The 21,760-nt window shown below is 44.9% G+C and overlaps 1 protein-coding gene across 1 annotated transcript; it reads left to right on the forward strand.

Moving 5' to 3' along the window:
* The first annotated feature begins 344 nt into the window (after nucleotides 1-344).
* Nucleotides 345-18,122, forward strand: LOC114062434 (cysteine-rich hydrophobic domain-containing protein 2-like). The gene is made up of 6 exons (XM_027893830.1): nucleotides 345-565; nucleotides 6,730-6,784; nucleotides 12,916-13,071; nucleotides 15,472-15,528; nucleotides 15,765-15,824; nucleotides 16,634-18,122. Exons 1-6 carry the CDS (start codon nucleotides 399-401, stop codon nucleotides 16,682-16,684), a joined length of 546 nt encoding a protein of 181 aa, XP_027749631.1. The 5' UTR covers nucleotides 345-398; the 3' UTR covers nucleotides 16,685-18,122.
* The last annotated feature ends 3,638 nt before the right edge of the window (nucleotides 18,123-21,760 follow it).

Consider the following 21,760-nt stretch of genomic DNA (forward strand, 5'->3'; position numbering starts at 1 on the left):
CTTAGACGGAGCGTTTGAAAACAAAAATCAGCGAGGTTATTCCGGCTTGGCTGTAACCGGCGAACGCAACCTGCCTCAGCAGCGCCTCGCGCCCCCCCCGGCCCTCCTGAGAGGAGGAACAGGCGCGCGGGAGGCGGCCGCCCTCCGGTCACCGAGACCGGACGCCCACCCTCTTCCCTCGCCACCTCCACGGAGGCACCGCCTCTCGGGAGACCGTGCCGGGGACAGGGACACGGACACCGACACCGAGGACCCCCCGACCCTCTGCCCGCGTGCCTCTCCCCCAGCCCGCCCTGGCGCCTGCGCGCCGCGCTCCCGCCTCTCGCCACAGCGGCCCGGGCGCGGCCCCGCCCCCCGCGCGCGGCGCGCAGGCGCGGCGGGAGGGCGGGGGGCCGGCGATGAGCGTCCTGCTGCCCAACATGGCGGACTTCGACACGATCTACGAGCTGGAGGAGGAGGACGAGGAGCAGGACGAGCCCGAGCCCGTGGTGCGCAGCCAGGAGCTGCCGCGGCCCCGCGACGCGCCCGACCCCGTGGCGGTGCGGGGCGCCGGGCACATCACCGTGTAAGGAAGGAGCGCGGGCAGCGTGGCGGGCCGGCGTGGCGGGCGGGAGCGCCGGGAGCGTGAGGGCAGCGGCAGCTCCGTGCCCGGCCCTGGCGGCCCCGACCGCCCCTCAGCGCGGGGCCGCGCTGCCCTGCGCCCCCGGCACCCGCTCCCTGCGGGGAACTGTGCTCCTAGCGCCTGGGAACGTGGGACTCGGTGTTCCCGCAGCCCCAGGCAGCCCCCGGCCGTGAATGAACGGCGGGAATTGGCTCTGGATGCGGAGGTGGATCAGCCCTCCCTGGGGCTCCGCTTTACCCAAGCGATTTGTTCGATAAAAAGCAAAGTCCGGGCGCTGCGAGGACGGGCAGCCCATTCAGCCCATGTCGCTGTGCCCCAGCGGAGCCCCCTCACTGCACTGCAGAGCAGGCTCGGCGCTGGGCTGGGCTTCATCTGCTCCAAACTTCCTTTTGAGTTGGGCTCAGATTGGGTGTTTTTATCACGGGAACACAGCGTGAGCCGGAATGTTTGCTGCTCACTTCAGCATTGGACAGGAGATGAGCAAGCTGTGTTTCCTCAGCTGTAATGTTTCCTCGTAGGGATCTCTTTAAACGTTCTTACTCCTGTTAACAGAGCCAAGCACATCCCTAACAAGCTGTTGGTTGTTACACTGATGTTCGTGGCAGGGAGGGAGGTGCTGAAGGTTCTGTGTTGCAGAGGCCCATCTCGTGTTGCTTTGGCCCTGTCTTTGGATTGCATAAAATGCAGGTTTCTCTCTGTAAATAGGTGCAGTGTGATCTCTGCAATGACAGCACTGGGTGGGGAAGGCTCTCCCATCCCAAGGGAACCAGTGTTGGATGTGGTGCTGTGTCCTCCTGTAAGGCTGATTCAGGTTTGCATGGAGCTGGTGCCAGTGGGGGGTTGCTGTGCTGCATCACAGTGCATTTGCTGTGCTGATGGAATTTTCCTCTGCCCTGACCCCAGATAGCTAGTGGCCTCACTGAAGGAGAGGTGGAACGTAAACAGGGTTGTCAGAATGCTATAGACCCCTCTTAGGAGTTCTCTGGAACAAACATTACACACTTGTTTGCTTTGTCCTCTGTGCTGCTCTCTGTGTGCCAGTGATGTTCCTCAGAGCTCCTGCTTGGCTCCAACACCTCTTGGGGATGGGCAGGAGCATCTCCCAGAACTGGGGGTGTCTCCATCAAAAGAAAGCAGTACTTGTCAGGGGAAATCCTGAGCTACCCTTGCAGCCACCTCAGCTGAACCCCTTCCAACTCATTTTCCTTTTCTCCACCCCTCTCAGCTTTCCTCCTGTAATAGGTATCCCCACCTGTGTGGTAGAAGGCAGCTTTTAGCACCTCCTGATGTATTTTTGAATATCCTTAAACTAATAAAACCAGTTAGTAGATGTTACCAATAACATGCAAGTAAGCTTTGGACACTGCAGTAGGTAATCTGAACTCTCCTCTGAAAGGGGAACTGTTGTGCTTTGTGCCCACAGAGTCTGTGGTTAGTGTGTATCAGTGCTGAACTCTGCCACTTTTTGGTCGCACCGATGCTTTTGAAATCAGCCTGCTCCAATTACCGAGGTGGGATAGTCAGCCAGGAAAACTTGTGTTTGTTTCCTGAACCTCTCTGGAACAACTGCTGATAAAAGTTTCTGTCCTGACAAGCCAAGCACTATTAAAGAGAACCAGTTATCTTTATAAAGCCATTGTTTCCCATTGTTTCAGATGCCTCCTGTTCTTCAGCTGTCTCTGCCTTTCTTGGATACTTTTGGAGTACAGAGAAGGGATAACTCTCAAATTCCAGGGTCATCTTCTGCTTCAGCTTTTCATGTACAGTTCTCTTATAAAACTCCCAAGTTGGGAGATTCAAACTCTGTGTTAGTGGTTATCCTTCCGCCCTCATCAGTGAGCTGCTCTCCTGACAGAGCTGTTCTGCAGCATCCAACAGGACTGAACATAAACTGAGGACCTTCCCAGGGTATTTAGCAGGATCTTGCTCTCTCCACTGACTTTTGCTAACCCAGCTCCCCCTGTGCATGGTAAGAGTGACCATGAAATGTGTATTTGTTTTATTTTCCTCGGAGAGAATGTATGTGAAAGTGGTTGGCAAAGTTTATTCTCATCTTGTTCAAGATTCTTTCTTTGAAAAAAAATAGCTCTCAGTCATATTTATTGTTTTCAGAAAGCTTTTGACTTTTAGCACAGGGAAATTAGTAGGTCCTAGTAAATGCCTTTGCTTCTGAAATTCCATTTTGATGAGTTATAAACCCCTTGTTTGCTGTTTCTGGCATAGTCAGTGGGACTCTGCTTGGTGTATCCAAATATCTCAACACAGGCATTTTTAGTGAGGACTGAGTCATCTGCTCAGCAAAGCAAAGACAATAACTTTCAGAAGCAGAGCAGTAAACAAACTGTAACTTGGTTATAAGGTTTTATTTATCCTATGTGATTTTTCCATATCGTTAAGTCCATGTGGATGGATGGAATGAGGTCATGGAATAGCCATTAAGCACTTTATTGCCCTTGGTATCCAGCCTGTGATTCCTGCTGAAGTCTGCACACCTCCTGGTTTTGGCTGCAAGTTAACTTTTGGTGTTCCACCCTGCTTTCTGGGGGAGGGCCCCACAGTCCAGGTGCTGATGAAAAGCTTGTTGTCATCTGCTGGGGAAAGGAGGGAAGAGCCACTTTGTGATGAGATGACGTTTGATTGTTATCTGATATTGCTCCATCTCCTGCATATTTCAAAGAGCCAGTGACCTCAGGCTCCCACTACTTACCAAAAACTTCATTTCCCAAAACATCATCCATGGGTAAGGACACTCTTGGATAGTTCTGTTGGCCCCACAGGAAAATACCCCAAATTAGGAAGAGAAATGCCAGCTGTTCCAGGGGATTTCAGCTCAGGGCTCTTGACGAATATCATCTTTACCTGGATACTCATTATTTATTAATTTCTTGATGAATCTCATCTTTATGCTGACAAAGCTGGGCTGATGCCTCAGAAAGAGCAGTGTGTGGGACCTGAGCTCCTCTGTCCTGGGGGGGTAAATGGAACCTGTATTGGGTGTGGGCAGAGCACCTGGAGAGCTTTACTGCTGCAGGCCAGCCAGGATGATTACTGCCTGTACAGCAGGGGAGAGAGGAGAAAGAAGCACTATTGAAGTCAAAATTAAAACCTGTAAAGATGTCCCTTCTAGATAGGAGGGTGTTTCCCAAAATCTTCTGGGCACGGGAAACCTGAGGTCCTGCTTTGTGAACTCACAGAACTTCATATTGTGGAACCTGTTGCAGGTGGGGTTTGCAGCTGGTGTTCCTTTCAGTCTGATTGGAGGGGTTTAGGGATGGATCTTCTTGCAGCTCCTTCAGGGAAGTTGTGTTCTCCCCACTTCACTGATGGGGGGAGATGAGGTGATGGCACTTGTCTGATGCCAGACATGCAATCAGGGAAGGAGGGACAGAGCTGCAAAGTGAGGTCATCCTAGTTCTGTTCCAGCCTGTAGGAAACAGTGCCTTGCTTTTCCAGATACTTGTCATGCAGTGAGAAAAGTGCAACCCAAGAATGTGGGTGACTGATCTGAATTTCTAAACGTTCCACTTTGGGCAGCTCTCACTGAGGAGTCAGAGAACTGGCCCAGAAATAAGTCACCACCAGCTGATGCTTTCAGGGACTTTAAGAACAGGTACCGGAATTGATTTGAGGCAGGGATTTTTAAATACACTGAATTTTAGGAAGCTTTGTAGGCCTGATCTTGCTAGATCACTAATCTGTTGGAGGAAGTCCAGTGAAGTTTATTATCTCTTGATCAGGAGTTTAAATCTTAACCTTTTTTCCATTAAATATTCTAATAACGCTTCAGTGCTTTCACAGAGCTGCTTGCAAAGCTGTACAACTGTATAACATCCTGCTTCACATCTTTTATTTCATTTAGTTCCTGAATCACCACCCCCTGCCCCACCTAGCAGGAGTTTCATATTTCTAAGCTGTGGTAAATAATCACAGGGCAGTGTGTGAAAGTGTTCCAGAGGCCATCAGTGGTGCTGCCCAAGTGCAGTATTTTAGTGTGGCATTCCTGTGTTCAGGGGGATCACAACTTTCACATCCTCGTAGCCCTTTGCAGGTGTCAGTGTGGCAACTGATGAAAGTCTTGGGTTTTAAACATGTTGCATGACATCTACATTCAGACAACGTAAGAAAATATATGGTGATCTTGCAATCTGAATCAGAATCGAAATCAGCAGTAATTTATCTTGTGCTTTATGGAAATTGGGGGTGCAGCGGGAATTTTAATGAGCACATGTGATCAGTGAGGTAAAAAACACTACCTGTGGCTTGGGAAGTGTTTGAACTAAGAGTTGTTGGAGGATCCTGGGACACTGCTGGCACATGTTTGCTTTTTTATTTTGTTTTTTCTTTCTTTTGCTGTCTCCTGGCCCCTGTAAGAGTCAGTGCTCTGGGAGAGGTGGCCCTTTTTATGATTTAGTGGAATTAGTCTGATGTTACATGGCTAGAGTAAATAATTCTGAGTATTACCTGGACTTTCCAGAAGTTCTTTTATTGTCTGATTGCTGCTCCTTTGGCATCATTTCAGGTGGTTTCTTTGCTGGTGCCCAGAGGAGTCTGTTCTCCTCAAAACAGCCTTGTGTGTGTTTTTCCTATTGCTAGTCTTTTCTCAGGTTTTTTAAAGATGGAAAGGATTACCCCATTGCTTTTCAAGCTTCCTTAAAACTAAATATATATTACAAAACTTAGAAGACTTCAGCTTAAAAAGAAAAGCTACAAAATGTGGAGGCTGACTTGGCAGGTTACATTCACAGAGAATGGAAATGTGCTATATTAGTAACCTTTGGGCTTGCCTAAAATCTCATTATTTTTACTGTTTTGGTGGGTTTTTGTCATGTTTTACACAACCAGTGCTCCAGTATGATGCTCTTGACAAGAGTCAAGGCTCTGAGGGAAATTATTCATTGCAGAACGCACTTGGCCTTCCCTGGTGTTGTTGGCAAACGTTTCAATGAGCTTGCTGGATTTCTAAAGCCAGCACGAGCTCTTCTGTTGTGCCTCTCTCTTCTTTAAGGTTGGTTTGACCTGTTTTGAGGGTGTCAGGGTGAGTTTTGGGGCCCTGTGCCCCTGCAGGTGCCCAGGGCTGTGAGTGATGCAGTGCTGGGCGCTGATGCCTCGTGGAATCTGTCCCTGCCCAGGGCGTGGAACCAGCTGAGCTTTAAGGTCCTGCCAATCCAAACCACAGCAAGTACTTTCCAGGTTTGTTCCTCCAGTAAAACATCAACACCAAACGTGTTTGTGCCCTTCTGTGGGGTTTTTGTCTTCTGTTAAACACAAACACTCAGGAGACAGTTCAGCAGAGCTGATGGTGGGCCTGATATCCAGTGTATTTAACTTTGCAGTTGTGACATGAAGCTCTGCTCAAACATCCAGCTGCTGAGGGCCAGCTGCTGCTGGCTTCTGTTAAATCACTCAACTGTGAGTGCCCAGGAGTTGTGGAGCTGGTGGGAACAGCTTTCCAAGCAATCCCAGTCCCTGTAGCTTCCCTGGTTGGAATGAACCCCTCCTGCTCGAAGCCCAGAACGCTGCAGTGAAGAGCAGCCACACTCAGACCTGTCTGAGACTTAATCTGCTTAAAGTTCACAGCTGTCAAACTGTTCTTCGTGGAGGCTCTAACATGTTTTGCATGAGACAGTTTAACTCAGTCCAAAGCAGTGTTTGAAACCCAGATGGTTATAAATTTCTAAGATGATGATGATGAATGGGTTCCTCATAATGAGCTTCATCTGTTGCATGTGGAACAATTGCATGAGTCAAAGGATTATTGAACACAGTAAAACTGGAATTTAACAGCTGGAGGGTTTTTTGTAAAGACAGCAAAGATTGAAACTTCCTGCCATCCAATTGTAACAGAATTTTTGCATTTTTTTGGGGACTTGGAGTTATTAAATAAGGCAACAAGCTGTATTTCTGTCTTAGAAATGACCTTATAAATGATACAGGAGACCTTATATAAACTGAGATGGAAAGCTCATGAAATGATGTGAATGTAAGGGCAAAAGAAATGAAGAGTTTTCTTTTTTTCTAAAGTTAAAAAAATCTTATTACATTTTTTGATTAAGGGAAACAAAGTAAGTTAGGTGGAATATATTTTGTTTGTCTCTTTTGTTTTCAAGGTTTGGCTTGAGCAACAAGTTTGATACAGAATTTCCTTCTGTTCTGACAGGGAAGGTAAGTGTGAGATTAAACTGTTCTTTTTCCATGGGAAGATGCAGTGCATCCAGTGGTTTGTGTTAGATCCATGCTCATCACCCCACTAGAGGTTGTTAACTCTGCCTGTGTGAACCAGCTGGTTGCTGACCAGTCCCTGCAGTGCACTTTGAAACAAGAAAACAAAGCTTTGCAGGGATTGCCATCATTACTGACAGTTTAAACACAGCAAAAACCCCACTGTTTCCATGCAGGCAACAGCCAGGAAAGCAGGACTCACTTCAGCTGGCTGTGTAAATACCTGGAATTGGGGCTCCCTCCGCTGTGAATTTGCTGAGTTTGGACACTGCACCTCTCTTTGGAGTGTCTGACAAGCCCTGAGTGTGTGATTAGACAGATCTCTGGAAGACAATCTGTTTGGTCTGAAGCTTTACAAAACAAAGTGTAGTGTTAAATCTACAAGTTAAGTAGGTTTTTAGTTGATTTTCAGAGATACAATGGTTTAGTTCTGAAAATGAATAGTGACAAATCTGCTTTCTCTGGAGTCCTGTCGCCTACCTAAATGCAGGTTTGAGAAACAACAATTTGTACCTATTAATTAAATCTTCACAAAATTCTTAGTTATGGCTTTAAATTCTTTTCATTGTTGTATTTTTTTTAGACTTTAACATTTTTAATTCTTTTTCCTCTGGGATATTTTTTTCCTTCCTGCTCTTTCACTCTCTTTGTTTCATTTTTTTATCCCCTTTGTGTATCTTTCCCAGAATCTGCGAGGAAAAAGTTTGGCTCTTCCTACTTTTTCTAATGCCATCCCAAACATCTGCAGCACGTGTGCAGCCTGGCAATAGTGGCCTTGCTGCAGAGTGTCCCTCCAGCTGACAGGAGCAGTGCTGATGGCTGGGATAACACACCCTGGGGCTCAGGCTTGTGCTCTCCTGGGCAGCTCCTGCTGATCACTGCAAAGCCACAGAATGTGGTTTGTTTTTTTTTCTTTTGGAAAGAAAAATTTCATGTTCTTTTACTCAAGCTGTAGTTTGTTATAAATAAGCCCATAGAAAATCCCTAGTGAGAAATGTTAAAACTGAATTGGGTTCTGTGTTTTTCTCTGTCTCTAAAATGTACTTGTGTATATTAAAAAACCAAACCCAACCCCCCGAGCCTACACTTTTTAATACCAGCCTGTCACATTTTCCACTTGATTGTCCTCCCCTTGTTAAACAGACAGTGAACAAAAGCTTAATTTCAAGTTGAGTTGACTGCTTGGACTTAATTTAGCAAGGAGAGGAGAGAGGAAGTTGTGCTGGGCATTTGCTCTGTGGCTGTGCCAGTGACACAGGAGTGATGTGTCTGCTGAAAGTCTTGATACCCTGCTATCTTGGGCATTTGAGGGGCTTTCTGAGCCAGAAGACCTTGAAAGGAAATGAATTCCCTTTTGTCAGGGGAGAACACCAATGAAACAAGGCAGTAAACATATTTTTCTTCCTGCCTGCCACGCACTGCCATGGAAGACATTAAAAACCACAGTTGTGGGTCTTCTGGTTTTTAATACTTTTCATGAATTGCAAGAAATAAATAATCTGCTGCTTCCTCTGGTTGAGACAGTCCATCATTTTAATCCCTATGAAAGTGAAAATACAATAGTTTTTTTCTAGTAAGAAGGTTTTCTTCCAATACCCTGCTAAATAATTCACAATAATCAGCATTGTAGTCAACGGAGACACCACTTTAAGATCTTCCTCTGTTCTTAAAATGTTGGGTTTTACATTTTTATGAAATCAAACACTATGAATAGCAGTGTGACTGTTTATATTAACAAATTGGGATTGAGGTGTTTACCGTGGACTTGCATTAGTGCTCAGCTGCTCTAAGGCAATGGCAGTTTATTCACAATGTCTGGGAACAGGAATGGCTTTGCTGTCCACTGTGAGTTGATATTAATAATATATCCCTTCTGCTAATGGAGAGTAGGAGATGAAGCCCTTAGATGGGGTTGATGGGTTTTTCTATGGTTTTGCTTTCCTTTTGAATAAATACAGATGTAAAAGAGGCAGGTTTTTAAACAGAGGATGGCAATCTGTCCAATGCACAAGAAAAATCCTAACCAGAGAAAAGCAGCCAGCTACACCTTTGTCCCAGAAGCCCAAACTTTGGGGGTTTTTGCCCCACTGAATTGGGTCAGTAACTTATTCAGCTTCCTGCCCCTCACATTATGTGCCCATCCACATAATGATGGTAGGAAACCTTCTGCTCATTTGCTTTTTTGAAATCAGAAGCACCTCTCCTCCTTCAGCCATCTCCCCTCCCCCCAAGTCTCCCAGTTTTTGGGGAGTCAGCCTGGAGCTGCAGTGCCTGAACTGCATCTGCAGTGTTGAACTGAGGTGGTTCTTGCTTTCCTGGAGGAGAGAGCCCAGCCAATAAAATAATAAAGGGAAAGGCCAGGTAGGTGAGAAATTGGGCCTGGCTAATTCAGCCACGTTGACTTCATCTTCGTCTTGCAGGGTGAGACACAAGCTCAGCTTGTTCCGAAATCCTGAGCCAGGCTCTCAACCTGTGTTCTTTTCAAGGGAATGCTTAAAGAAAAGATTTAACTACACTTAATAGAAAGGCAGTACTTAACTTGTACTAATGTAATATTATATAATTACATTATTATTAATAACGTCATTGGACATTGGCCTACATTTAAATTCTGGTTACATTTAAATTCTGTGTGCTGCAGTTTTACAGGATTATTAATTCTTTTAAAACAAGCGCTTAATAGCTTTTAACAAAATACTCTCCATTGTGTGCAGCACAATTGCACCCACTGCTCCAGGTGACCAGAAAATGGTGGGGGCAGTGAACCTTAAGGGAGAAAGTGGAGTTCCCTGCTCTGATCTCAAACAAAAAGGGCCCTGCCCAGAGAGGACTGTGCAATGGGAGCCATAAAGGGTGGGCTGGGCATTGTGGTCCCCCTGCAGCCTGTGATTGATAGGGCCTGTGATCCTGCTGATTGAAGGAGAAAGATCAGGCCTGCTGGGCTTGCCTTGCTCTCTTCCTGTGTTTGTGGATCCTCTGCATCCTGTTGTAAAATATTATGACACCCCCTCCTTTCCTTTTATGTGTTTTGTTTTTTCCCCTCCCTCGAGGGCCTAAAAGGAGCTGCTGTCCCTTCCCAAGGTGCCCTGCACAGCCAGAAGCCTTGTGCTTATCTCAGGCTTTCCAGGAGCCAGACACAACCCTCCAAGAGATTCCAGAATCCCTCAAAACTGCCCTTTCCCGGGACCTTTCTTTGTGCAGGAGGTGCTGTTGATTCTCTGTTTGTTTGAGCTCCATTAGTCATTTCATACCCATCTTTCAGCAGCTGTACCTGGAGGAAAGGTGAGATTTAAAGTTATGCCAGAAAATGCACAAAATTCTTTGGTGACTTTGATTTGGATACCATTTTATTGTTAAATTAGAGCAGTTCTTTTATTCACAGGTATTTTCTTCCTTATCACTGTGTAACAAAGTTTAACTGTCCCTGAGCTGTAAACTGAGAGCAACAAGCTGTTTCTTACTTCTGTTCATCCCAATATGAGGCTCATCTTGATCACCAGTTCCTTTAGTTCAGATGAAGGTTTGTCCCTAAGTGACAGAAAGATTTGTTGCGATTCCATTTCCTAAAGGGAGAAATAATCCAAGAGTCTGGGTTAGCCAAAACCATCTCAGGTAATTTCATCTTCTGTTGTAGCCAAGAGATTTCTCTTCAAATGGAAGTATTTGGGGAGTTAGCAGGTGGTGGTGGTGCTTTCAGAACACTGTGGGAAGGCAACCATCAGAGCAGCGTTCCTGAACTGGAAATGTTCTGTTCCTCTCTGGCATCCAGAGCTGGTTTCCAGTGTAACCATTTGTTCTGCAGGAAGGAGAGAACTTCAACATTGTTCTTACAAAATAGGATCAAACTGTGGACAGGGACTCCCTGAGGATGGTCCCAGGAACAGGGAATGTCCCCATCCCTGTGTTCTCTTGTCAGGGCCCACACCTTTCTGCCAGCTGAGAATCTGTTTGAGTTCTTTTCATGCTGGAGGCATCACTGATGATGAGGGTTGTTCTTGTTAAACTAAAGCAGATTCCATGGCCTTTGGGAGGTTTGTCCAGCTGGATTTGGGCTTGGGTGGTGATCATGGCAAGGTCCAGCAAACTTTGTGTCCAGTGGAAAAGGGGACATTCTCTTTTCTCAGGGGGTTCCATTGCAAAAGTATTAATGGGTTAAGAAAAAAAACTGCTTTTTTTTTAATCTTTCAAATAACCAGGTAAAATGGTACACGTAAAATTCCAAAATATACCTTAGGGGCACGTGGAAACTTCCTCAGGGGTGGGGAATGCTAATTAACGTAGAAATATCCATTTCCTTTGAGGCACCTCTGCCTGTAGCAGCTGGACAGGTCACTGCAAACAACAGCCCAGTTGTGCTTTGCTACAAAACATTCTCCTGCAATGAAGATGAAATGTTTTTGCTCATGTGCAGCTGCTATTTGTGACATCCCAAATACAACAGCTGCTATTTGTGACATCCCAAATACAACAGCTGGCATTGGCAAAGGGGGCTGTAAAACCTTGTTTCAGAGACATGCAAGTCCAGGCCAGTCTTCCACATTCCAGTGGGATTTTTTTTTTCATTGAAAAGAAGTAGGAAGGATGTCTGGGGTTTTATTGCCATTTTCTTTTTTTTTTCCCCCTAAACTAAGGTGTCTGTTGTAAAATAGATAAAGACGTGTTTTTAGTTGCTCCATTTGTGTGTGTAAACCAAAGCAGCCTGTTTAATGTGGGAGGGAGGCAGGCTGTATTAGTGCAGAATAAATACTTGGTATTTATAAAACAACCCCAATGTTAAATCTTATGTTACTAACTCAGGCCCCTGTCTCTGCTGCCTGGCCACCTCAATGGCCAGGAAACAGATGCTGGATTTATTTGCTGCCTTTCCTGCAGTGCTTTCAGGAATTTAGCTCTGGTGAATAGGAGGAGGCAGCAGCAGGTCCTCTCCATTTCCTGCCCCGGGGCTTTGCTCCTGCTCAAAGGAATCTTTGTCACTAAATTAACACTTGTGGTGGGGTTGCAGACCCAGATGGGCAGAGCTGGGCTTGGGGGTTGTGTGGTTGCACAGATTTGTGTACAGACTCATCCCAGGGTGGTTTCTTTTCATCAACTTTGCAAGTCGTTAGGGAAGATTTTTTGGTGTCTGCTTTTGGTATTTTTTTTGAGCTGTGCCTGCCTGGTTGAGTCTGTTGGAGTTGGAGTTGATTACTGTCCCCCCTGGACTGTGTTACAGCTAAAGGTGTCATCTCAGAGTCAGTGCCTCAAGTCCATAGTTGGCTTGTCAGATACGAGTTATTTAGAGCCTGTAGAGAGGTGAGGGATTTGGGGTGTGTAAATAGGTAAGAAACATGCTGCTATTGGAGAAGTGTGCTTATTTCTGATAGAAAATGGGGGTTTCCACTGTGACTCTGCAGTGGCAATTTATAGAAAATACTATTTTGACTAAGCTCTGCTGAGTAGTCCTTATTTTAAATCAGTTGTTTTTTAACAGCTCAGCTTTATCCATAACCATGTACAAGGTGCAGTGCTCTTGAATATAATCCAGTATATACCTTTCCAGGCTGCCCTATTTTAGGAAGCAGCCACAAGGGAAGTTGTGGCTCCAAGTCAGTCTGGACCACTCCAGGAGTTTATCTGTGGGCAGAGGTCCCCCTTAGCCAGGCCCAGTGCTGACTTGCACTGGTGTGAAATGAATGTGGACAATATTATCCCTTGTGCTACTCCTTTCCCCACATTCCCTTGGGAAGCAGCCCTCTGCCATTGTTCCCTGGCTTTGGCCAGTGGAGCCAGTGCATGTATTGGGTCCCAATTCTAATTGTCTTGGGGGGCCTCTGTGTTGTCAGGCCGATTGATCTGTCAGTGGTGCAATAAACTCAGATGAGGCTGTTTACCTGAGCTCTCTAACGAAGTCTGTGCAGGGCCCGCCCAGGGAAGGGACTTTCCCTGCTCCCTGGTGGCCATGCTTTGGTGGGTGCAGCTCCCTGCTCTGGGAGGTGGGTGCAGCTGTGCCTGGGTGACGTTCAGGGCCGTTTGGAGCTGTAGGGCAGGCAGTGGTTCAGTGCACTCTCCGCTGAGGTGCAGCCCTTGTGTTGCAGGTGGCCCCCGAGGAGTTCAAGACCAGCATCAGCAGAGTGAACGCCTGTCTGAGGAAGAACCTCCCTGTCAACGTCAAGTGGCTGCTGTGTGGCTGCCTGTGCTGCTGCTGCACCCTGGGCTGCAGCCTCTGGCCTGTAGTCTGTCTTAACAAAAGAGTGAGTGCCTGCTTCACCTCCTCATTCTGCTGAGTTGGCAATTATTAGCATTACTAAGAACAGCACAAATTAACTTTTCACAATGTCATCCCGATTTCCAGACCTTTCTTTGGCCTCACTCGCATTCAAAAGGTTATTCTGCTTTCCATTCCTTAGGATACAGGAAAAAGGGGTTTGTTAATGAAGTGACACCAAATTACCAGTTGTATTCATAGTTTTAGGAATAGCTGCTTCCACCTCATAACCTGAATTCCCAGGACCCCGAAAGGTTTAAGAATCGAGTTAAATCAGTGCAGAACTGGACACATTGACCTTCTAAGACTGCCAGAACTGGACTGAAAATCACTTCTCCTCTCCACAGCCCTCCCCCAAGTATTTTTTAAATTAAAAGTCTTTTTTTTTTTTTTGTCTGCAACAGATACCATAACATTTCAGAGCTGTGCTCCATCTGCCCTGTTTTACTGTGCTGTTTCTAGTAAGAACAAGCACAAATTCCTTTTCTGTTTGGGAAGTTTAAAGACTTCCCCCACAACAGAGAACTGACCATTCCTGCAATCAGGTCTGAAGTAGTAATTTTGAAAAGCACTTCAGCAATACCAAGTAAATATGACCTTAATTACCTCTGTGGCTTCCATTTAGATTGATTTCTCACAGCAGTAAATGTTTAGGAGGTACATAAATAGGTACATTGTGATGATATTCTTTGCACTTACGTAGTTTGTAAGACTTGCAGCTGTAAAATCTTATTATCCCCAAATGCAAATATTATTTAGGTGCACTGGGAAAAAACCTCTTACATTTTTTAGTTTAATTATAGGAAAAGATCTTTAGTAAAAATCTGTTAAAAAGTAATCCTGGCTTTTCAGAGTTTCTGCTCTTTCAATAAGACAAACCACAAGCAACAAAACAAGGAATGAGATATGCAAGTGGAGTATTTGCAGTTTGAGAGCCCTATTTTACGTTCTTGTGTAGTGAAAATCAAAATAAATGCCCCGGGGATGTTGCAGTGTTAATGTCATTGTCAAGGCTACAGAATATGTATGAGATACCTGAGCAGGAAAACGATGGGGCTTCGCTCAGGGGGTGTCAGTTGTATTTCAGCCCCAACAATCACAAGGTGGTTCTTCATTTTTGCCTGTTCTGGGTTGAGCCCAGAGAGCCCCTGAGCTCCCCCCAGCCCCTTCCTCACACAGCCCTGCCCCCAGAGCAGGATGGGGGGCAAAATCACAGAGGAAACATCTGGAAAACATAGCTCTGTGGATAAAGTTTAGTGGGAAGGAGGGAAGGAAACCCGAGTGGTGAAGAAGCAAATCACTCACAGAACCCCCAGTGTGCTGGGCTGGAATCCCACAAGGATCATGGAGTCCAACCCTCAGCCCTGCACAGCCCCAGCCCCAGGGTGGGAAAGAGCAGCCCCAGTTTTCCTGCTGATCGTGGTGTTCCTGGATGGAATATCCTTGGGCAGTGTTCTGCAAGAGCCACCACACTGCTGTGAGATCAGCACTGCTCCAGTCTGCAAACTGTGGCAACAACAGCCCCCAGCAAACAAGGGAGAGGGATCCAAGGGCTGCAGCGTGGAACTGGGACAGCTGGCACAGCAAACAGCACATCCCTCTGAATTCCAAGGGGAGCTCTGTGTGGAGCAGCTCCCAAAGCAGGGCTGGATTCCCCCGCTGTATCTTTTCCCAGTGAGATGCTGCAGGTCACCTGCCATTATTCCCTTTAGCACAGGAATTGGGGATGGGACTCTGTGCATACCTTGCAGGGTCACCACAGTGACCTCAAAAATCACTGAAACTCCAAAAATCAGCTCCTCTCCCACAGCTGTGGGAAGAGCAGAACATGAGGGTCCCACTTGAGTAGCCAAGAGCTGAAAATACAAGCAGGGTTGTGAGCTGGAGTTGTGGGGTGGGGAGAGTTTTTCAGGGTTCAGATCACAATTACAGGAGCAAAATCTGGGAATTACAGGTGTGTAAATGATGTGTGGTGAGTGGAAATTGCACGTATGGAAATCTTGTGTTGTCAGGAGAACAGCTGTAGTGAGTGCAGGGTTTGGCCAAGGGAATGGAGGACATTTGGTTTTGTTTCCTTGCCTGTGGTGTGTAAAAGTACCAAATTCAAGGGGTCTCTTCCTATCCATGTGAATTCTGGGAGATTTGCAGTCCCAAGTTAACAGTAAACCCAAGGGTGTTTCCTTTCTTGAAAAAAGTTGGAGTGGGGAGTCAAAGGGGTGGGATTTCCATTGGTAATTTCTCTTTTGCTTGGTTCTACTTATCTAAAACTAACTTATAAATTAATCTTAGCCAGAAATGTCGTAGTGAGATTGTTCTGCATGGCTACTGAACCGTTAATAATACACTCTGGGTATTATTGACTCTATTATATGACTCTACTTTTTAGACTAGAAGATCAATCCAGAAGTTATTAGAATGGGAAAATAACAGACTATATCATAAGGTAAGAAAAGTCAGAGTGCTTGGTTTTTTTCAGCTTTAAGAATAGTGGGATGAAAGAATTTTACATGTTATAATTCTTGTAATAATATGTTAATAATATTGTTCTTATAATGCTTTGTACTGATCCTCAAGTGTTGTAGATGTTAATAATTCAGTATTGCTAATGCTTGTGGCATTGCTCACCCAAGCAAGGCTGTGTTATGTGGTATGTTAATCCCTTGTTAATTATTTTCTTAGCTTGGTTTGCACTGGAAGCTGAGTAAAAGGAAATGTGAAACTAGCAATATGATGGAATATGTAAGTATTACTTCTGTTCCTAATTTGCTCTTCCCCATCACTGTTATTTCACAGAGAGGACCCTTCACTTGCCAGAGTGAGCCTGTGCAGAAAGGTCTCAGGCAAACAGAGCTGGCTTTGACACACCCAGAAAGGCCACTTTTATCAGCAGCAGCCAGGGCTCATCCTGGCACTCAGACACTCACCACAAACCTGTTTCTGCTCCCTCACAATGCTGTGTTTGCAGGGCAGACACACCTGTTTTGGTCTGTGCCTGGGAATGGGGGAGACCCCCTGGCACTTCATTCCCACCCCAGCACAGTGCCCAGTTCTTGAACACATCCCCCCCTTTCCTAGTGGTATCCATGATTACTTCGATTCAAAGAATTTGGGCAGAAATACTGCATTTTTGTAGGGTTGGTTCGTTTGGTTGGGGGTTTTTTTATGGATCTTTTCCTTTTTTTCTTTTTCTTTCTTTGCCAGCTCTAAATTTCACAAGGTTTGAAAAGAGAGGGGCCTTTCAGGAAAGCAGAATTCAGGACTATTTCTGTGATCCTGCTGCTCCCCCCTCCACTTTAACACATAGCTGTGGAGTTTGGGTAGCCTTTAAGGGAAAAGATAGTCCTCCCAAAAAAATCAGGCATCCACAATCCCTCTATTTCCAAATGACTGGAACCTCTGCTTTGCTCCCCTGGGGAACATTCCCTCTTTACTTAGTGTCTCAGATGTTTAGTCTTATGAACTAGCAAATGCTGCGTGGAAACTGTGCTGAAGGTTTGAACCTCTTGGTTACTGTGTTCTGTTCTTGTCTTTTTCCCCTTCTTCAACAGGTAATATTAATAGAGTTCTTACCAAAATATCCCATATTTCGACCTGACTGAGGAACAACATTGGTCTTTTATGTTACCTGTCATTTTCTACCCTTAGTGCCTTGTAGATGATTTTGGAAAGAAGATGGTCTACTTTGCTGTGACTTAAAATGTTCTTCAGTAGAATATCTTCCTCGCTGTTACTTTCTTTTGTTAAGAAGAGAACAATTTGCACATTTTTTTATGTTAAACGAGGCTTCTATGTTGCACTCTGAATTTTTAACATAATAACTCATAGAGTTGCCACTAGGGATCTGACATCAGTGCTGCTTCAACTTGTTCTGAGCATGCTGCCTTATTCATTTCTCAATTATTTGCTGTCCTCAAAACGTGCATCCTAAGGCTGTGTCATCCTCTGCTCCATCCTAAATGTCTCGATCCTAGAACCCCTCAGTAGGAATGTCCAGGTAATTGTCTCGTAGTGATGATTTAGTATAACCTGCTTGCATAGGACTTGCAATCAACAGCACTGGGTTTGTCCTGCACTTTGCAAAATCATCATCGACATTAGTTTACCCACTCTGGATTTGTAAATATAGACTCTTTGCATAATGTCAAGTGTGGTATGCCAAGGTTTACAGAATGTATTATAGCTCTTACTCTCTTGCCAACAATCCCCCAGTTCCATTTGCTCGTGTCCCCTGGACTGTACAGACCCCCCCCCCCCCGTGGTTTTCTGGGGAAGCCATGAGGAGTTTGGACGTACTTTCAGATGTGTAGGGCTCAGTTGCACTTTGTTTAGTAAATGGATGAAAAATGCAGAGCATTCCTGTCTGTCTTTTTATTTGAAAAAAAGCCTTTCAGGTGGTGTTTGCAGCACCTGAAAGAGGAAGCTGGAATCTGTTCACCTCTCAAAAAGCTGCATTTGTGGGTTAGGTGGCAGCTGCTCTTAACAAAAAATACCCTAAAGTCTCTTTTTGAGTTAGGAACATTTGGATGTCAGGTTTTGTTTTGAAGTAAGGGGGAAAAAAAAAGTCTCGTAATTGGAGATCTTCATTCCTAAGGAGAAAAATCTGGAAGAGCCAAATCAAAGCTGGAGTACCACCTCTGTTGCTGTAGTGTGATTGTGCTTCAGCATTTTAACAGTTAATAAGTGACATGACATCCTTTCCAGTGGAAATGAATTTTATCTAAACCAGTGGCATTTCCAAACATGCCGAGGGAGGAAGAGGAGCAGCTGAAAGGGCTCCTGCAGATATTCTGGCAGTCAGGCAGTGTCTGCACAGCCACAAATGCCTTGTGGAATTCAGGATTATTTCGGATACTTCCCTGTTTGCCTGATCTCAGGAAGGGAAGTGATTGTAGAAGAACTTCCTGGAATGACTGACCTAAGCAAGACCATTCAATAACAGAAAGCAAATGCAGATTGGTGAGAACTTTCTCCCTTTCCTGACAACAGATAATTAAAACCAGCAGATGGCCGAGTATCTGCAAGTTGGGATGAATATTATCATCATATATTCATCATGTTATCACCAGTGTCCAGGCTTTTCTTTGCCACAACTTGACTCCCTGCAACATCATCCCAAGTGGCTTTTTAGTTTCGGGGTGACTTGGGATTTCCTCTGAATGTATTTGCATCCTTTCAGTTTGCAGTATGGTATTAAAACACAGTATTTGTAGGACCATTGCATTCTAATACGTGTAGTAGGTCAGATTTCTTGTCCACAGTGTTTACAGAAGGCCAGTTTTATGCACAGTTGGTGCTGTTCCTCCTGCACAGCTGAGGAGAGTCAGGCTGGGATCTGCACACTTCATGCAGGAGCTGCGCTCGACTGGTAGATTGGTGACAACTGAGTGTGGAACTGCATTTGTAACCTGAATAAAAACCTCTGGTGTGGGTTGAAGTTAATGTCAGCTACACCTTGCAACTCGCATTTCCAGCACAGAACCAAGCAAAGCGTTGTCTCCCAGTTTATTTGTGGGTTTTTTTGGAATGAGTGTTAACTGGAAGCAGAGAAAATAATGGCAGAAAAACACAGGGTAAACCAAAACTGAAATAGCACACCCAGTTCTCTGGAATTCCCTGAGTTTCTGGAGAAAATTAAGGGAGCTTGGCTTAATTAACAGAACAATGGGAGTTTCTTGTTGTTATGCCAGAGCTTTGTTGATGATTTTTGGGTTTTGTGTGAGAAACTCAAGAGATCTCAGCAGGTTCTTATTTTCTTCTTTATGGACCTGTATTTTCCAAACATACTTTTCCATTTGAGAACAGGCACTTTCCATGGAATCCCAGAATAGTTTGGGTTGGAAGGGATCCTAAAACTCCTCCAGTCCCACCCCCTGCCATAGGCAGGGACACCTTCCAGGTTGCTCAGAGCTCCACCCAACCTGGCCTTGAGCACTTCAGCACATTAAAGTTTACATTTTAACTGTGTAGATTCTGTACATTTTACTTTGTCCTTAATTATTAATTGTGCACTCTCCAAACCACGAATGGGCCTCCCCTTTTGTGTTCTAACAGACATTGAACCATGTGGCTACAAAGCAAACTAGTCAAGAACGAGAGCCAAAACTGCCATCTCCATCAAGCTCCATGTTTAATAAGTAGATGAATTTGCATGAGAATGCAAAGCCAGCAGCAGTTATTATAGTTGCATCTGAAAGATCCCCAGCTCACTGAAGGGTGAGGGCAGCTCTCAGTGCTGACGGGAGCTCCCTGCACAGGTTCTGTTTTGCCTGGGCTCTCCTTTGCTTTCATAGAAAAACATCCCCAGGGAATTCTGTCATTTTTGACAATAAAGCCATCAGCATGAATTGGTAAACCTGCTTAGGGAGGATGTTAGTCAGCTGGAGAAAGAATCTGTAGCAACAGAACAGAGATTCATGTCAGCAAAGGGAGTGGAAGCGGTAAAGAAAGTGCCTTGGCTGGTTCCAACAGCAGAGTGAGGAGAGGAGGAACTGGTACCTCAGGAGGGTGAGTTTGCAGCAGACTTTTAAAAGCAGCTACTGTCTACCAAATCAGTGTTTAATTTTTCATATAAACATGTTGACACTAACTTTCTAGTTTTTATCCAGGAAATCGTTGGGTTTGTATCAGTGAGTTTTGTGTCTAAGCAGTAAGGAACACTGGCAGAGCATCAGAGCTTACTGCTTATCCCCCACCTGTGCCTGGGAAGGTGTTTTACCACAGGAGGGACATAAAAAGCGTCCGAGACGTGCACAGACAAGCCTGGGAAGTGTGGATGCAGTTGTAAATGGGTGGCTTTAACAACGGGAAAAAAATTCCTTCTAAATCTGGTGTGATTTTGGTAAATCCAAACTCAAGTTCCTTTGCTTTCCTTGTTTAGATACAAAACTCCATGTGCAAAACCATAAAGAGATGTTTATTATTGTCCCACTAAGAGAGTTTACTACATCTCCTTGTCAACATGTTACCATTGGAGCAATAAAATGTCAAGCTATTAACATTCAACGCAAATTATTTATCACTTCAGTAAATAATGTTTTGTGATTCTTCTGCCATTCTTTTGTTTTCTGCTTTTGGTGTTCTTACAGTGTTGTAACATACTTGTACTGCTTCAGAAAAGTGGTTTTGTTTAAGCTGTATGAAACTGTGTTCTTAACACTTTGATTCTGTTTACAAGTGAACAGCCACTTTTTTAACAAGACCTCACATCTGGAGAGTTTTCTCTCTATTTTTTATTTTAAATGAAAATAAAATTCTAACTGAGCTCGCTTTCTACAATTTACTGCACTGGCTTGTGCCATTGAAAGAAGCTGGAAGTCAGACATGCTTCATCACTTTGAGACATTTTTCTTTAATTAAATTTAAAGATGAAAACCTCAAATTGTGCAATGTGTTTATGGGGAAAAAAAATAACAGGAATGTTTTGCGTCTCTCCCTGTAGCACAGTGTAAGTGGGAGGGCTCGTTTCAAGAACAACACTTGGAAAGCTTAGGGGGGATTTCCAAAGAAGAAAATGCAGAATGAGCATCTCATCTAGAACTGATCCTCAGTGCTGGCTGGGAACGTAGGGAATGTTACTGGAACTGATCCTCAGTGCTGGCTGGGAACGTAGGGAATGTTACTGGAACTGATCCTCAGTGCTGGCTGGGAACGTAGGGAATGTTACTGGGGGGTTTGGCCAGAGCAGGGATGTGGGGCTGAGTCAGGGAGTTCACTCCCTCAGAGTTTATGAGGTGTAATTGCCCAGACTGGCAGCAAAGGTCCATTCTAGGAATATTTGGGATTTGGCCATGACTTCTCTTGGAAGGCAGTTTTAGGGCTTCCTGTATGTCTGTGCCAGTGTATTTGTAATGCTGTGTGTCTGTCCTCAGTTCAGTTGACCTTAGAGAGACTTAAACCCTTCATTTCTTGGACAAAATTAAATGTTAGTCTCCTCTCAAAAGCAAAGTTCTCTGTTCCTGGTCATCCTATTTGTATTGATTTGTTTGAATTAATTTTCCTTGGATGGGGGTGACCAGAAAAGTGGGATATTCCAGACAGTGGCTCGTGGTGAGGCACCAGGGATTTCAGTGTTGAGAGTTCCCTCTCTTCTGTGAACACAATCTGAGCCATTACACTGAAAGGATCACATCTGTCCCCTTAATGGCTGTATTGGATTTCTGGTTCGCAGCCATTCCATGATAACTGTGGGACTTTTTGGTCACCTGTAGTTTATAGGAGCTCCCAGCACTCTCATTACCAGTCCCACCAGTCCAGACTCAGCACCTGACACTTTGTACTGGTGAATTCCTCAACACTTCCGTGACAGGGGTCCTTGTGGAGGTGCTCCCATCCCTGCTGTAAAAAGCCTTTGTCACTGACTGATTCATCTGCAAAGGTAACAAAAATGATTTTACTAAAAGCATTAGTTCTAAGATTGATGCCTGAATTTTTCCCATCATTTTCTAAAAGCCCTTTTGCTCAGCCCCTGATTAAATGTTTCTGTTATTTCTCCATGTGACTGAACCCGTCATTTCCTTGTTGAGCTTTATCTGGTAGATCCAACCTACCTGGACTTGGTTGATTTACAGCTGTTAGTTTACTAAACTGCTGAATTCTCTGCATTTTCTGTAATTGCTGGATCTGTTTAGATAATTACACTTTTAATATATTCACATTTTATCTCACATTCTTTTTGT

The sequence above is a fragment of the Empidonax traillii genome, unplaced genomic scaffold (assembly GCF_003031625.1).
Source record: "Empidonax traillii isolate 1590-97213 ecotype Southwest subspecies unplaced genomic scaffold, ASM303162v1 scaffold407:size753175, whole genome shotgun sequence".
NCBI lineage: Eukaryota > Metazoa > Chordata > Aves > Passeriformes > Tyrannidae > Empidonax > Empidonax traillii.

Coding starts and splice junctions, on each gene's coding strand:
- LOC114062434 (XM_027893830.1), top strand. CDS start 399: ATGAGCGTCCTGCTGCCCAACATGGCGGACTTCGACACGATCTACGAG. Junction 13,072..15,471: donor TAGTCTGTCTTAACAAAAGA/GTGAGTGCCTGC, acceptor TCTACTTTTTAG/ACTAGAAGATCAATCCAGAA. Junction 15,529..15,764: donor ATAACAGACTATATCATAAG/GTAAGAAAAGTC, acceptor TTATTTTCTTAG/CTTGGTTTGCACTGGAAGCT.